The sequence below is a fragment of the Protomyctophum bolini genome, assembly GCF_963924005.1.
Source record: "Protomyctophum bolini genome assembly, chromosome: 2".
In the NCBI taxonomy this organism is placed as follows: Eukaryota; Metazoa; Chordata; class Actinopteri; order Myctophiformes; family Myctophidae; genus Protomyctophum; species Protomyctophum bolini.
The window spans coordinates 16783882-16799444 of NC_137863.1; the positions used below are offsets into that span (position 1 = coordinate 16783882).

A 15563-nucleotide genomic window follows, 5' to 3' on the forward strand; every position below is an offset into this window, starting at 1 on the left:
TAGTTGTGCAATGACAGACTCTCACCACTAGAGTCCGCTCCTTTCTTGAAATCCTGGTAGATCCCTATGTCTTCTGATGCATTGGAGTTGTCAGGTTTCTTCATGGATTTCTGCGTAGGTATAGGTTGACAGATTTATTACATTTCAGTGCTATTATTCATATACCTACACTCAATGTTTTGAACGGACACATATATCACATAATAATCTCCTCTTAACAAATGTCGAGCAAAGGTTCTCAAAGCTTTCAAGAAGTCACCTGCCAAAATAAGCATATTTGAACTGGGACACCAGTTGGGCTTGCCTCTTTCTTTTACAATATAGCCAATGTTCGGCCATATATATAATTTGTTAGTTACTTTTGTCATGGTAATGGTCTTGGTATTAGTCGTTTTCATTTTTTCATTTCAGTGAATTAAAAAGGTCTTAATAGTCCTTAAATTGTCACTTAATTCATTGTTCACTTACCGGTATGTATACTCATACTGTATTAAATTAATGTTGGTTTGTTTACTGTTGGGTGAGAAAACATGTTGCATGTTAACCCATTTAGACCTGTCTATTCTCGACAGTCTTGGTGAATTGTACAAAATGTCTTCTAAATCATTACAGTTTTCTGAAAAACCTATGTTTCTATATCAGTGGGTCTCAAACTATTTAATGTCAAGGAGCCCCAGAATTATATGTATTTGGCCGCCGACTCAATCTCAAATATGTAGTTACAGGGACTCCGCAGAAGCAAAGATTTGAGTTAGAAACGTTCGCTCTGAAAGAATATATATATATATATATATTCAAAGATTTGCGCCACATCTTTACGGTCTACAAGCTCGTAGCGCGGCACTTGTTAGATCTGCTATTTTTCCAATAGCTAAAGTATAACATAATGCTTAGAACAGTGACACCAACAGGGGTTCCCGATCCCGTCCAGAATGGGTTCAAATCACCCACCCCGGCGATGCACCCCGCTGTGTTCCCTGAACCTACCAGGCTGATTTGGGAGAGAGCCTCTGCCAGTAGCTTCTGGTTGATGCCGCACAGGTTGGCCACTTTCTTTTGACAGTCCTTGTGGGCGTTCATGCCACACTCTGACGACAGGAAGTGAAAGACAAGGTCAGACAAAAAGAAACAACAGTAATGAAGATGTAAAAATAATAGGGGGAATGGAGTAATATATAGATACCCCCCGGGCCCTTTCTTTCCTACTGCCTTCTGTATTAAAATATATTAAAAAATATATATTATTGTTATTTTATTATCTTGTTTATTTTAGTTTGTTTCAATTAAATGATATACTGCATCTCAAGGGGATATCCCACGATGATTTTGCGTGCGTCACACACAAAAGCATCCAACGTAGCAGATCTGCTACTTTGTGATGCTTTTAAATCACGAAAAGTAAACAGTTTTTGGACATTTTGTGACGTTTCCAGCCGACAGAGACGAGATGATGAAAAAAGCAGCGGGCTCACCTTCACATTTCAGGCCCTGCTTGATCAGGCCCCACAGCAGACTGCCACAGTGGTCACAGAAGGTGGGACTCTTGTAGTTGTGGCATTTGAAGCGATGTGGCATGTCAATCTTAAAGCGCTCCTTCTGGAACTGTAAAACACACAGTCAAGCCTCACTTGGGCTCGTCACGATGGCAACATTTAAGTTGACGATTAATACACTACAAATACAAATAGTTGCGGTTAACGATTTCATTGTGTTTGACGTTGGAACATTCACATTTATTTTCTTTTTGGCTTCGTAAAAACCAAAGTTGCACATGGCAGAAATTATGACAAATAACATACATATTTCATTACTTTTATACTTTTTTTTTGCAACATGTTTTGGGCTTGTAGAACTGCCATTTCCACTATTTTATAAAAGGTTTGAAAACAAAGGAACATTTTTAACATGGAAATGATTATTATGACGATAATCATGCAAAAAAGAATTACGGATATCTCAAATAATTGTGTTTCGTCCATTATATAATAATAAGGTCTAGCATCACTCATGAGAATTGTGTGGGAATGGGAATTTATCCGCCGTTGTGCAACAGAACATAAAATTAAGCATAACAGTGAATAAGATCAGTGCTGTGTGCCTAAGTTAGAAAAAAGTTGTCCATTATCAATGTCACATTATGGGATCTAGTTGTTGAACTGCAGTTGAGCACTGCGGTGTTGAGCACTGCGGTGTTGAGCACTGTGGTGTGGTGTGCGAATGCTTACCAGGGTCTCTCGACTGTTGGCCGCAGTCCCTGTGCACCTGCCGATGACTTTGTCGATGCATTTCTTATGAATGGCCGCATTGCATTCTGGGTGAAAGGAACAGATCGTCAAATGGTTATAGTTAGTGTGTTGATGTCATGTACAGAAATGCTGAAAAGGAAAAGAAAGAAAGAAAGAAAGAAAGAAAGAAAGAAAGAAAGACTCACGTCTGCACTTGTAGCCTTGCTTGTTGAGCCCCCTGTGAGACAGAAAGGGAACAGAATGAATTGGCTGCAGTTATATACAGACAGTGTATGTGTGTATATACAGTACACACACACACACACACACACACACACACACACACACACACACACACACACACACACACACACTAGAGGGGAGGGTGATGCTGAGATAACGGCGGTGGATCCTCTTGGTTCACCAATATGACCCTGCTCCCCTCCCCTCCCCTCCCCGGTAGAAAGCAGTGGAGAACACTGACGTCACAACATTTGGAGCGACGCCCCTCTGCACTGTAGTTCACTCCCACTCCTCCTAGACCAGGAAATGTGGCTCATTTGCCAGGCAGGCTTTTATTTTTCTTGTGAAAACGAAACGCCTGCGGTCTCAGAGGCTACTTTACTTAACATTTTAGGACAACAATTTTATAGAGGAAAGGCCTTGTGCACAGTGAACACCTACAAGGACAGGTGCGTAGGAGCCGGCAACCAAATGCGAATCATGAGAAGAAAAGGGTCCCTCACACCGTCTTCACTTATAGAGCAGCAGTTTTATTCAGATGACAACGTTTGGGTCTAAACGACCTGATGATGAGTGATACCTGATGAAGGTGGTTTAGACCGAAACGTTGTCATCTGAATAAAACTGCTGCTCCATAAGTGAAGACCCTTTTCTTCTCAGGACAACAATTTGAAACAGTAAAGTGACATGACATGTGAACGTTTCCAGGCTGGGTTTGGTTTGGGGCAGTGACAGAGGAGAGGAGTGGTCTCTGAGCCTAGAGGTAGTTGTGTTGTTGACACTATTGGAACATGCCACGGGGGCTTCAACTCCAGCAGTACCAGACAGTCCCGCTGCTCTTATTGTTGCTGACCCCATTGGACAGCTCCATTTAAGGAAACTGGAGCTGCTGCTAATCGCTCCATTCTGTGTGGGACCGACCATCTGGGAGCGAGACTCTCTTACTGTGTGTCTCATTCAGTACAGTCCATTGTGACAATGCAAAACTCTTATCTCCATATAACTTTTTGTGTTTTCTTATTTGTAAATGAACGGCCCTATTTGATCATACTACAGCGTCACACAAAAGCATGAAAAGTAGCTGATCTGCAAGCTCTAAACCGTGGTGTGAAGCTTGTACATCTCCTACTTTTGCGGTTTTAATTGAATCCTGAAAAGCAACTGTTTTGGACATGAGGTTTCCACGGGACACAGACGAAAATAATATATATCATTGATTGATCATACTATATATAGCGTCACAGTGCCCTCTATAATATAGAGGGCACTCGTCACTGTTTTGCTTTCGTCTTGCGGTTATGCACAGAGCCTACTATATATGATATAGAGTCTATATCATATACAGTAGGCTCTGTGCATAACCGCAGTTCCCTTTTTCCCCAGAAGGTGGCCTTCCTGTTTCATCTTGGGTCAGTTTCTCATCATAGCTTCATTTGACTGGCTCAGCAGCAGATTTGAAATGGAAAACACAAGACTCCTGTACCTTCCTAATCCTATACTATGTGTTTTCTGGTTCACATGGACTTGGAATAAATGCTCTGCTTGGTCTTGGTTCAAAAAAGTGAAAGAATGTGTGGTTTGTGAAATAGTTTGTTTGTGAAAGGAGCCGAACACACACTAGTGCTATGTTTCATATTATACAATTAGTACAATCAATGAGCAGAATTATGATGTCTTGGTAGCCATACAGTACACGGCATGCCATGTTGCTTTTATAAATATCTGAGATCATTAGGATTTTCTGGAAGATTGAACATTGGTTTGACCACTTCAAATACCATTAATCTTAAAATAACATAAGATTTCTACAAGCTCACAACACGTTCTATCTAGATCTTGTATGCTCCTATTTTCGGTGCAATAGTCATGACTTCCGTAGAAGAAGATGTCCCACTTTTATAGTGCATGGCAGTGGCCATGTTGTGGGGCCACAGATAGAAAACCCATTACATTTCTCTATTGAGATTTCCAAACATATTAATTAAATTAATACAGTAAATACAGTCAAAAATATAATAAAAATGACACTGCTTTCCCGTTTTGAATGGTCTCTCACCAGAGGAACTCTCTGCAGACGGAGCAGAAGGTGGGCTGGCTGAAGAAGGTGGCGCAGAACTCGTGGTTCTTGATGTGGTGGACCTTGGGCTGCTTGAACGCTCCTCTCCTCCTGTTGAGGGTCATGACCCCGTCCTCCTGGGGCATCTTCACGGACTGCTTGCACGTCGCTGAGAGGGAGACGGCAGAAACACACAGTTATACGGTGATCCAGTCACTGAGAGGGAGACCACAGAACACACAGTTATACGGTGATCCAGTCACTGAGAGGGAGACCACAGAACACACAGTTATACGGTGATCCAGTCACTGAGAGGGAGACAGAAACACACAGTTATACGGTGATCCAGTCACTGAGAGGGAGACCACAGAACACACAGTTATACGGTGATCCAGTCACTGAGAGGGAGACCACAGAACACACAGTTATACGGTGATCCAGTCACTGAGAGGGAGACCACAGAACACACAGTTATACGGTGATCCAGTCACTGAGAGGGAGACAGAAACACACAGTTATACAGTGATCCAGTCACTGAGAGGGAGACAGAAACACACAGTTATACGGTGATCCAGTCACTGAGAGGGAGACAGAACACACAGTTATACGGTGATCCAGTCACTGAGAGGGAGACAGAAACACACAGTTATACGGTGATCCAGTCACTGAGAGGGAGACCACAGAACACACAGTTATACGGTGATCCAGTCACTGAGAGGGAGACCACAGAACACACAGTTATACGGTGATCCAGTCACTGAGAGGGAGACAGAAACACACAGTTATACGGTGATCCAGTCACTGAGAGGGAGACCACAGAACACACAGTTATACGGTGATCCAGTCACTGAGAGGGAGACAGAAACACACAGTTATACGGTGATCCAGTCACTGAGAGGGAGACCACAGAACACACAGTTATACGGTGATCCAGTCACTGAGAGGGAGACAGAACACACAGTTATACGGTGATCCAGTCACTGAGAGGGAGACCACAGAACACACAGTTATACAGTGATCCAGTCACTGAGAGGGAGTCGACAGAACACACAGTTATACGGTGATCCAGTCGCTGAGAGGGAGACAGAAACACACAGTTATACGGTGATCCAGTCACTGAGAGGGAGACAGAAACACACAGTTATACGGTGATCCAGTCACTGAGAGGGAGACAGAAACACACAGTTATACGGTGATCCAGTCACTGAGAGGGAGACAGAAACACACAGTTATACGGTGATCCAGTCACTGAGAGGGAGACAGAAACACACAGTTATACGGTGATCCAGTCACTGAGAGGGAGTCGACAGAACACACAGTTATACGGTGATCCAGTCACTGAGAGGGAGACAGAACACACAGTTATACGGTGATCCAGTCACTGAGAGGGAGACCACAGAACACACAGTTATACGGTGATCCAGTCACTGAGAGGGAGACCACAGAACACACAGTTATACGGTGATCCAGTCACTGAGAGGGAGACAGAACACACAGTTATACGGTGGTCCAGTCACTGAGAGGGAGACAGAACACACAGTTATACGGTGATCCAGTCACTGAGAGGGAGACAGAACACACAGTTATACGGTGATCCAGTCACTGAGAGGGAGACAGAACACACAGTTATACGGTGATCCAGTCACTGAGAGGGAGACCACAGAACACACAGTTATACGGTGATCCAGTCACTGAGAGGGAGACAGAACACACAGTTATACGGTGATCCAGTCACTGAGAGGGAGACCACAGAACACACAGTTATACGGTGATCCAGTCACTGAGAGGGAGACAGAAACACACAGTTATACGGTGATCCAGTCACTGAGAGGGAGACCACAGAACACACAGTTATACGGTGATCCAGTCACTGAGAGGGAGACCACAGAACACACAGTTATACAGTGATCCAGTCACGCCCCAATTTGAGAGAACGTGACGTGGCATGCTATACTTTATATTTTCGTTGTGTATTTTCTATTAACACTTCTGGTTTTGGTCTAGGCCTGACCTCAAAATAAATAAATCAAATCTTCTAAATCCTTTTCACGATTAAAAAAAAATAGCAGACCTACAAGCTCTTAGCGCGCCACTCGGTGCCACGCTATGAGCTTGTAGATCTGCTATTTTTCAATACTAAAAGGGGTTCCTGCCCAAAATGGATTAAGGTCCACTGAATGAGAGGCCTGCTCCCATTCTGACACGACGCAATGACGTCTCTGTCGGGTGGAAACTCTCATTATGTCCAAAAATGTTACTTTTCAGGATTCAAATAAAAAAAATGGCAGAAGCAGCAGAACTAGAAGCTCCAAAAGCTTGTATATCTGCTACTTTCGATAATGCTTTTCTGTGACGCTATATATAGTATGATCAATTGGGTATTCATTTACGGGGGAAAGAAAAACACAAAAAGTTAGAATATGGAGATAGGAGGTTTTTGCCCGACAGCAACGAGGATTGGTGTTTTCAGGGATGACAGGGATATGGATTAAAGCCAAATAAAGTCTTCACGGTTTGTGAAACAGCGTGAAAGGAGCCCCTCCCCCCCCACTAGTGTTGTTTCTTAAACAATTAGCAAGTAGAGTAGGGTGTTAAAATATGGAGATGAGAGGTTTTATGAGAACTTATAATCCACGAGGGATCGGCAACAACAGTCATTTGGGGTGAGGGGGAGCATTCAATAAAAAATGTAATGAAAAAATGCTGTGTCTAGGGACCATATATTAAGAGAAGTAGGTCAGACTTTGCGCTGTTCTAAAATGAAGCATGAAAAAAGGCCTTCTGGGACATGTGGCTCTGGCTGACGCAAGTCAAGAGGACGGGGGTCGCAAGGTCGGCCATAAATTATGGGAGAGGTAGAGGCGTGAGAGATGTAAGCAGAGAATGGACACAAAACACGGTCAAAGAGATGGAGAGAAACTGAAAACGTGTGGAAGTGGAAGTTTGACAGAAAGAAAGCTATCTCCATATTTTAACTTTTCATTAACGCCCCTACTTGATCATACTACAGTGTCACACAAAAGCATCAAGAGTATAGAGACAGTGGATCTGGTGCTTTTGCTATCGTTGAATTTGAATGCTGAGAAGTCACATATGAGGTTTCCACCCGACAGAGATGATATATATCTGGCTTGTGCTGCTTTTCAGGAAAACCTGCGGAGGAGGAGTGATCTAAAATGGAGACTGTGAAGTCCACAGCCTGGCCTCCTTTGACCCGACACAGGATGGGGTTCACCCACGCATGCACGCACGCACACACACATGTCACACACACACACACACACACACACACCCAGAAAAGACAGCAGACCGTGACATTGCCGAGGATGGTTGATTTTTAGGAAGATACCCCATACCAATTGGAGCCAGATGGAGGTCCATATCAGTTTGGGGGTCCTTGACATGAAAAGGCTTGAGAACTACTGCCTTAAGAGGAAGACTCACCACCACTAGAGGGCACTGCTCACCAACAGTGGTAGTTGATACATTAAGAGAGTGAAGTGAGTACATTTACAGGAAGGAATCTGAGACTAGGGGAAGAGATTCTTTCCCTGTGAACTTTGGCCAACAGCTCACATATGCTTCACATACACCTCCCTGGTGGTCTAGTGGTTAGGATTCGGCGCTCTCACCGCCGCGGCCCGGGTTCGATTCCCGGTCAGGGAACGTCACTTTTTGTTTCTTTCTCCAAAATCTGTTGACTGCACTGCATATATAAATTGTACAAGTAGCCTAATTTAACACTACACATACCGTACAAGCACTACAACTTTGCATTTGTAGAAGGCGTGTTGGAATTAAGTATCCTAACTGTTAGCTGTTTTCAGGCCGCATCACATCCTACTGTATATTGATTGATTGAAATGCTATTAACAGTTTGTACAGTTCAGCGAAAGTACAGGTCAATAGAAAATCTGCTAAGCGGAGAAAACCAGAAAAAGCACTTAGACTTAAGGGTCCTCCACTTTCAATTAATCAGCATATTGAGCTAATCAGAGCAATGGTCACTGAGTTATGGCCATTTGAAGTGAGGTGCAGATTGGAGCAACTTTGTGCCTGTGGCCCCCCGGGGGCCAATGACGGGGTCCCTGAGGCCCATGTGTGGCCCCTGGTGTGAGTATTGTCATGGCAGACCCCTGGCCCTGACCAGTGTTTGTAAGAGTAACAGTGTGTCTGTGGCACCCCCCTGGTGTGGCTATTCAGATGGCAGGCAGACCAAGTGTTTGTGTCAAGTTTGGTGCGTATTGGAGCAAAAGTGTGTCTATGGGGGGTGGGATCCCCGCCCCACACACACACACACACACACACACACACACACACACCCTACCGTGTTAAATCACACACGCTAGACGCAGAAGTCTTACCTGCGTCAGAATCTTCTACGAAGAACTGCACGACCATCTGGACCTTCCCGGACGGCTGCAGGTCCACCCAGAACTCGGTGCGGCCGTTGTTCTTGGACTTCTTGCAGCGCTCGGCCAGCACCGACACGCCCACCGTGGCCTCGGCCAGCGGCTCCTCGGCCGTCTGCATGAGGACCACCTGCAGCACGCGGCCCTCGTAGATGTGGGCGTCGAACGGCGACTTCCACGCCGGGTACATGGTGGGCTTCCTCTGCACCAGGGTCTTACCTCGCTCTGGTGGAAGAGAGGAACAGTGCTTTCATTGTTTCATTTTCGGTACAATGTGAAAGAGAATGCATAAAAGCTCTCCAGGGGCTTGGGAGAAGTGGCATTCTTCTACGGGATGTTTTACGTTAATTGTAGGATAAGATTACATCAATGTGGAATATACTCATCCTATTACAAAGAAAACATTAACAGACATTTCATAAACAGGTGGAAAAAAAAGAATATAGATCATTGTAGTCAGGCAGAAACCTGACAATTTTTCCCCCCTGTAAATTAATGCCCAACAAGTGTCACACAAAAGCCGGTCTACAAGCCCACAACATGTCACGACGCGGCGAGCTGTCATGATGTTGTGAGGTTTTAGATTTGGAAATTATTTTTAAAATTAAAGTGTTTATGTCTGTCTGTGGTATAAAAAAATATAAAACCATAACCAATGAAAAGTCCTGTATTTAACAAGAGTGTGTGACTACAATAATAACTACATTTATTCCTTTTCCAGAACACAAATGGACACAAATGTGTAAATTGTTGTTCTCTCTGTTGTTCGCAGACAGAAAAAGTGATCATTCATATAGGTGTGCGTGCAGTGTGCAGTCCCAGATAGTCCGGAGGCTTAGTGCACTTTTTTAGGAGGATAGTGCACTTGCGGATAAAAGCGCCAACATTTTTATGAGGCTTCCTTAGGACATACTAAAGGATTTTAGCCTAGGAGCCCAACGCAAATATTGGAAATAGTCATATAGAACATAGTTATAGTTTTTTTATTAGGAAATAAATACATTATTGAGTCATAAGAAGAGCATTGGTGATAGATTGGTTTTTTTTGTCCACTTAAGAAGGTGATTCTGATTTTAATTTGTCCACAGAGTATTAAACCTCCAAAATGATGTGTAAAATAGAGTACCAAGACACCTGGTACCTGTACACACACAATAAAGTACTGCACAATATAGGCGAAAAAAAAAAAAAAAATAGGTGTTATGTTTATGTAAAGAGCTCTCTCTCTCCATTTGTGTTTAAGATTTAAACAAATAGCTCTAGACTGCAGTTTACACTGTACACCTGATCCTAATGGCAATTAACACCACCTGCACCTGATGGCATAAGTATTTCATATGACAGGATTATGCAAATCGAAGACTGGCTGGCAACTTCTACATGTGAAGCCTTTGAAGAAGATGGTGTTGTGGCTCCTGCGTGTCTCAGGAAAGGGCTGTTCACAGTCGGTGCACTGGATAACCTTGACCACAACCCAAGTTTGACTACTTCTGTGACATATTTTCATGGGACTGGGATCAGCCTGTTTCAATTGCCAACAAAGAGTGAACCAGGTGTGTGTAGACCACCCATTAAAATCCCACCTACTGATCATGAGATATGAAACCCTCATTCTCATCTTCATCAGGGCACACAGACAGCGGAATTTTCTACTATATGTAGAAGTGCTTGAAGCGCTGGCCCCTTTATTCTTTGCCTTGGACCTGTGAACTATTCAAGATGGTTGCCTGTCCATATCAGGGACATGAAGTCTTTGCCCATCACTGTCAAGGATGAGTTTGAGAATAATTCACACTGGGTTCTTTCAAAGACCTACAACAAGTTCTCTGCAATCCCATTCGATCAAGCGCATGAACAGGAGGACAAGAATGTGAAAGGTTCGGGTGGTGCAGTTGGCCTCACAGAAAACCCAGATGCTTTCCGAAGTTGGATGCTCTCAGGCCCAGAGATGGCAAGATTGCTAAAATAATTTGAAAAAGAATACCTCCAAGATGACAAAGAGAGCTTCCAGCACCATGAGCAGGGTCTTGAAACACAGAAGAGACAGGTCCTCAGTCTATCTGAAACCATGCGAAGGATGGGAAATCCATTCTTGGATGATTTCAAATATCTAGTGACTCTTGACAGCTGCAACTGTGCAGATGAATCAGTCGTAAATACAGTGCTCATCTTGGAGGAGACAGGGAAGAGACAATATCAGGAATTTGTCAAGAAGGTGCTTGATGAACGCACCCACTCCATCCATGATCCAATCAAGAGGAATTCCATGGCACTCTTCATGCAACCTCGACGGAAGACAATGCCTAAACATGGAAAGAAGATCAGAGTACTTCAGAACAACTTGGCACTCTTTGGCCAGTTATTTATAGCTATGCAGAGCCGTGAGAGTAACTTGGAAGAATTCTTCGCACATAAGGTACAGTCCTTCCCTCTCCGACTTTGGGAAACTTCACCTGACAGACACCAAATCAGACTTGCTGCAATGTCTTGAGCAGCCAGGGCAATCAGAGCCACCTTCAACCTATGACTCCAAAGTCCTTGATGGGGCAGTCATTGTCCACTGCCTACTCACTGTGAGAGTGAGCCCACTTGGATATTGTATGGGACTCATACATCCCAGACAGTTTGAAGGAGTCCACCCGCGGGCACGGTGGCACAGTTGGTAGTGCTGTCGCCTCACAGCTAGAAGGTCCTGGGTTCGATTCCCGCTCGGTGCGCTGTGGGTGCTGGCGGCGTGTTTCCTCCTCCGCGTCATCAGTGCCCATACCCGAAGGCGGGGTTGGCGAAAGGGCCTTTCTGTGTGGAGTTTGCATGTTCTCCCCGTGTCCCCTAGGGTAGGTACCCTCACAAAAACATGCAGTAATCCTGGTCTCTAAACTGCCTCCCCCTGGCCAGCCGGGGCGCCTGATGGAGGGGAAAGGAACTGGTTGGAATAACGTGTTCCTTCCACGCGCTACGTCCAACCAGGGAAAACTCCCCCCTGTCAGGTGTAAAGGAGCAACTTGGACACTCAAGCATGAAGGAAGCATGAGTTAAGTCCGTTGAGTTGAGTCCACCCGCGAAAAGAGAGGACAAGGTGTTCGCAGGAAAGTGTCTGGACAGACAAAGCTGCCAGGGAATTGGATGGATTTTCTTCGTGACCCAATCAATAATAAGGAGCTGTTTGACTTTTTGACATCCAGAATTGAACAGTTCTGCTGGCCACCCACGAAAGCTTTGCATGTCACATCAGGGCAAGCTGTGTCATCTTTCGGTTCCAGTAGCATGGAATGTTGCAATCATGAGGAGGCAGACACTAGGATTGTGGTTCATGTTTGGAATGGGCAGAAAATACAGATTTGATCACATCAACAGTATGTGCAAAAGCCTAGGGGAACCCAAATCTCGAGCCCTGCCTATGTTTCACGCATATTCCGGATGCGACACAACATCCGCCTTTAATGGAAAGGGTAAGAAGTCAGCTTGGCGGGCCTGGCAAGCCTATGATGCTGTGACAGAAACATTCGTCAATCTGGCAAAGCATCCCTTCCAGCAACTAGATGTTGACTGCCAGCACTTCCGGGAGCTTGAAAGACTGACGGTCATCTTGTACGACAAATCCAGTCCTTTGAGCTCCATCAACGAAAAAAGAAAGAAACTCTTCTGTGAACAAAATCGAATGAAATTACCTCCCACCCAGGATGCACTCCTCCAGCATGTGAAACGGGCAGTCTACCAAGCGGGCATCTGGGCCACCAGCACACAAAGCCACCAAGTGATTCCTTCTCCACAGAACTATGGATGGGCCAAGAAAGAAGGGTCATGGGTGCCATTTTGGCTGACCATTCCAGAGGTTTCCAGAGATGGCACTGCAGAGAGCTGATCAGATGCACCTGTAAAGGTGACTGTAGTACCTGCAAATGCAGCAATGCAAATTTGGACTGTTCCCCACTTTGCAAATGCAATTGTGACAGCTAGACAGAATGAACAGCTCTATAACATGTTTCGCACTATGATGCATATTAATGTGTTCATTGCAATAAATGTGTTATTGATGATATCTTATGTTCTGTGACTTTAATAAAGTCAAAATAAGTCAACTTTATCACATTTGGAAGTAATCTGATAATTTTATGATGCATATAGTTTGAAAAATACTAGGCGGATTTTCACATATTTCACATATTTCATTGATATTGATAGTCTTGAAATTTCATATTAAAAATAAATATTTGACAAGGGCTCCTAGGCTAAAATTCAATAACTGACCCTAACGAATCATCATGCAAAAAATTACGCTTTTATCCGCAATTGCACCATCCTCTCACTAAGCCCCCGGACTAAGACTCCCATGTACCTGTGGTGACGGATTCCTTCATCTTGATGGCGCAGATGGGAGGGGTATCAGAAGGGGGCAGTGCCCCCATATCGTAGCCATTGAAGGCTATACGCAGAAAGGGCGCCATGGTGACCCTTCACCCAGGCTCCTGAAAAACACACACAGATAGATAGACTGTCAGAATGTCCCATTTTTAACTCAAATCATTGATTCTGGGGAGTGCTAGGCACAAAACATCTTTGAGATGGTGGTCCGCAGCCAAATGCATATAATTTTGCGGGGCCTTGACATGAAAAGGTTTGAGAACCACTGATCTAAAAAGCAGATGTTGCACAAAGAATATTCATGTGTTGTATTACGGTATTCAATGTCTAGGTTGGGCCATCTTAACATCGTCTCGCATGAGAATTGTGGTCCAAAAATAAACTAATTGTCCAGGGAGGTGGCTCTGAATCGTTTACGATAGTCACTCATCATTTTATAGTGTCTGTTTCTGGCGTAAATGGAATTAATTCGACGGACGGTGACGTTACGTTATCGTTTTCAGTTGAGGCTTCACATCCATATGAGTCAAACCGCCGTGCTCATTTGTTTATTTTTGGAACACAGTTCTTATTTGATGCGATATTAAACACGATGGGAATTCAATTCAGAATGCGTAGGAAAACAAGAATGTGACCCAGCCAGGTAAATTACGTCTGCTCTATTGTTAACCAGTGGCGCCATCCCTATTTTGAGCATCTAATTCAAACATATGCCACCTTGTGTGCACGCAGATCTGCAATTCTGAAGGGGGAAAAAGATAAATCAAGTACAACTGGTTTAACGTTTAAGTGGTTAATGTGTGGTGTTCAGGTTAATGTGTTCGTTCACGCTGTGTTAATGTTAATGTGTTCACAGTCACACTGTGTTAACATTAACCACTTAAGCACCACATGGTTGACAGGAGTCCCTCAGTACTTTTTACTGATCCCCTTATGACCCGAGGATGATTCTACAAATGTCTTATAAATCGTTGCTATACCAGTGGTTCTCAAAACCTTTGCATGCTTGTCGATCAGCTATATAGAGTGTATGCGCGTGACATCATCAACAAACCCGGAAGTTATGCAGGAACGCCTACTGAGTGGCAAAAAACTACTTTCTGGCCTTGACAGCTATGCATTCCAAACAGAAAAGTCCTATCTGAACAACATTAAACTATATTAAACTCACTTTGCCTGTTGCTTTGACACTCGATGTGCCATTCACTTTAAGCATGCGCATACCCTCTATTCTGCAAAGGATTTCCCCACAATGTGAATGTTTTAAGCCGGGTTAGGTTCAAATGCTAATATATGTTAATATGTGTTAGCATTTACGCTCACAGTTACAGTAGGGTTTTTTTCTCCCAGATGGTGCAGTGCGAGTGAAATGTTTGTGGCCGCAAGAGGCAATACTTTTCAAGCTGTTCTTCGGAAATGAAATGTTTGTGGCTGCAAGACAGAATACTTTTCAAGCAATACTTTTTCTATACCGTTGCATTAAACACATACTGTAGGTCTAATTTAAATTCTGCTCAATCCCCAAAATATCGCACATGCTTACAGCATACACAACATGCAGACATTCACATTAGAAAGCAGAGGTCCAAACTCAAAACAAACGTGTTCAGAAACTACCTACATTCCATTAAGAACTTACAGTAAGGACACACTGAGAGCATAATTTATAAGAGCCAGGTGTGAGACAGACAGACAGGCAGACAGACAGACAGACAGACAGACAGACAGACAGACAGACAGCACTTGAGGCCATTACATATGATTTGACTGTTCTGATAATCACTATGAACAACAAAGGCATTAAGCCTTTGTATGATTTGACCGTTCTGATAATCACTATGAACAACAAAGGCATTAAGCCTTTGTTGTTGCCCTAATTGCCAGGTAATTTATATGAACAGTGAAGTGTGAGAATAAATGGGAAATGGATTAATGAAACTATGTTTCACTGAACTTTAATGGCCAAAAAATATTTGAAATTAAGGTTGCAGGTTTTGTTTTTTTTAACAATATATTTATTGTTAAGGTTGCAGGTTGAGAAAAAAAAAAGAAAGGAAAAAAAATGGCATACTAGCTTGCATTTGAATATGCTTTTTTATATTTTTTTGTACTGCTTGTTAATTGTTATGACGTTTCTGTTCATATTGTTTTTAAATTTGCTTTATTCAAATAAACATTCCAATCAATCAATCGGCATAATTCAATAACTCGTTTATACTTTAAATAAAACATCAATAGTGCAAATAGCGGGTCTACAAGCTCAAA

The 15563-nt window shown here is 43.5% G+C and overlaps 1 protein-coding gene across 2 annotated transcripts in view; it reads right to left on the bottom strand.

The window, feature by feature from the left end:
• LOC308335192 (protein kinase C delta type-like) overlaps positions 1-15563 on the bottom strand; it is a 40550-nt gene that overhangs the window by 10327 nt on the left and 14660 nt on the right. For both annotated transcript variants that reach the window (XM_080792204.1, XM_080792203.1), the window contains 8 exons: positions 13273-13402; positions 8889-9161; positions 4525-4693; positions 2432-2463; positions 2226-2311; positions 1473-1602; positions 988-1088; positions 26-110 (listed from right to left, as the gene is read on the bottom strand). In XM_080792204.1, coding sequence (XP_080648330.1) covers positions 26-110; positions 988-1088; positions 1473-1602; positions 2226-2311; positions 2432-2463; positions 4525-4693; positions 8889-9161; positions 13273-13381 — 985 coding nt within the window. In that variant the 5' untranslated portion in view covers positions 13382-13402. The remainder of the gene's footprint in view (positions 1-25; positions 111-987; positions 1089-1472; positions 1603-2225; positions 2312-2431; positions 2464-4524; positions 4694-8888; positions 9162-13272; positions 13403-15563) is intronic.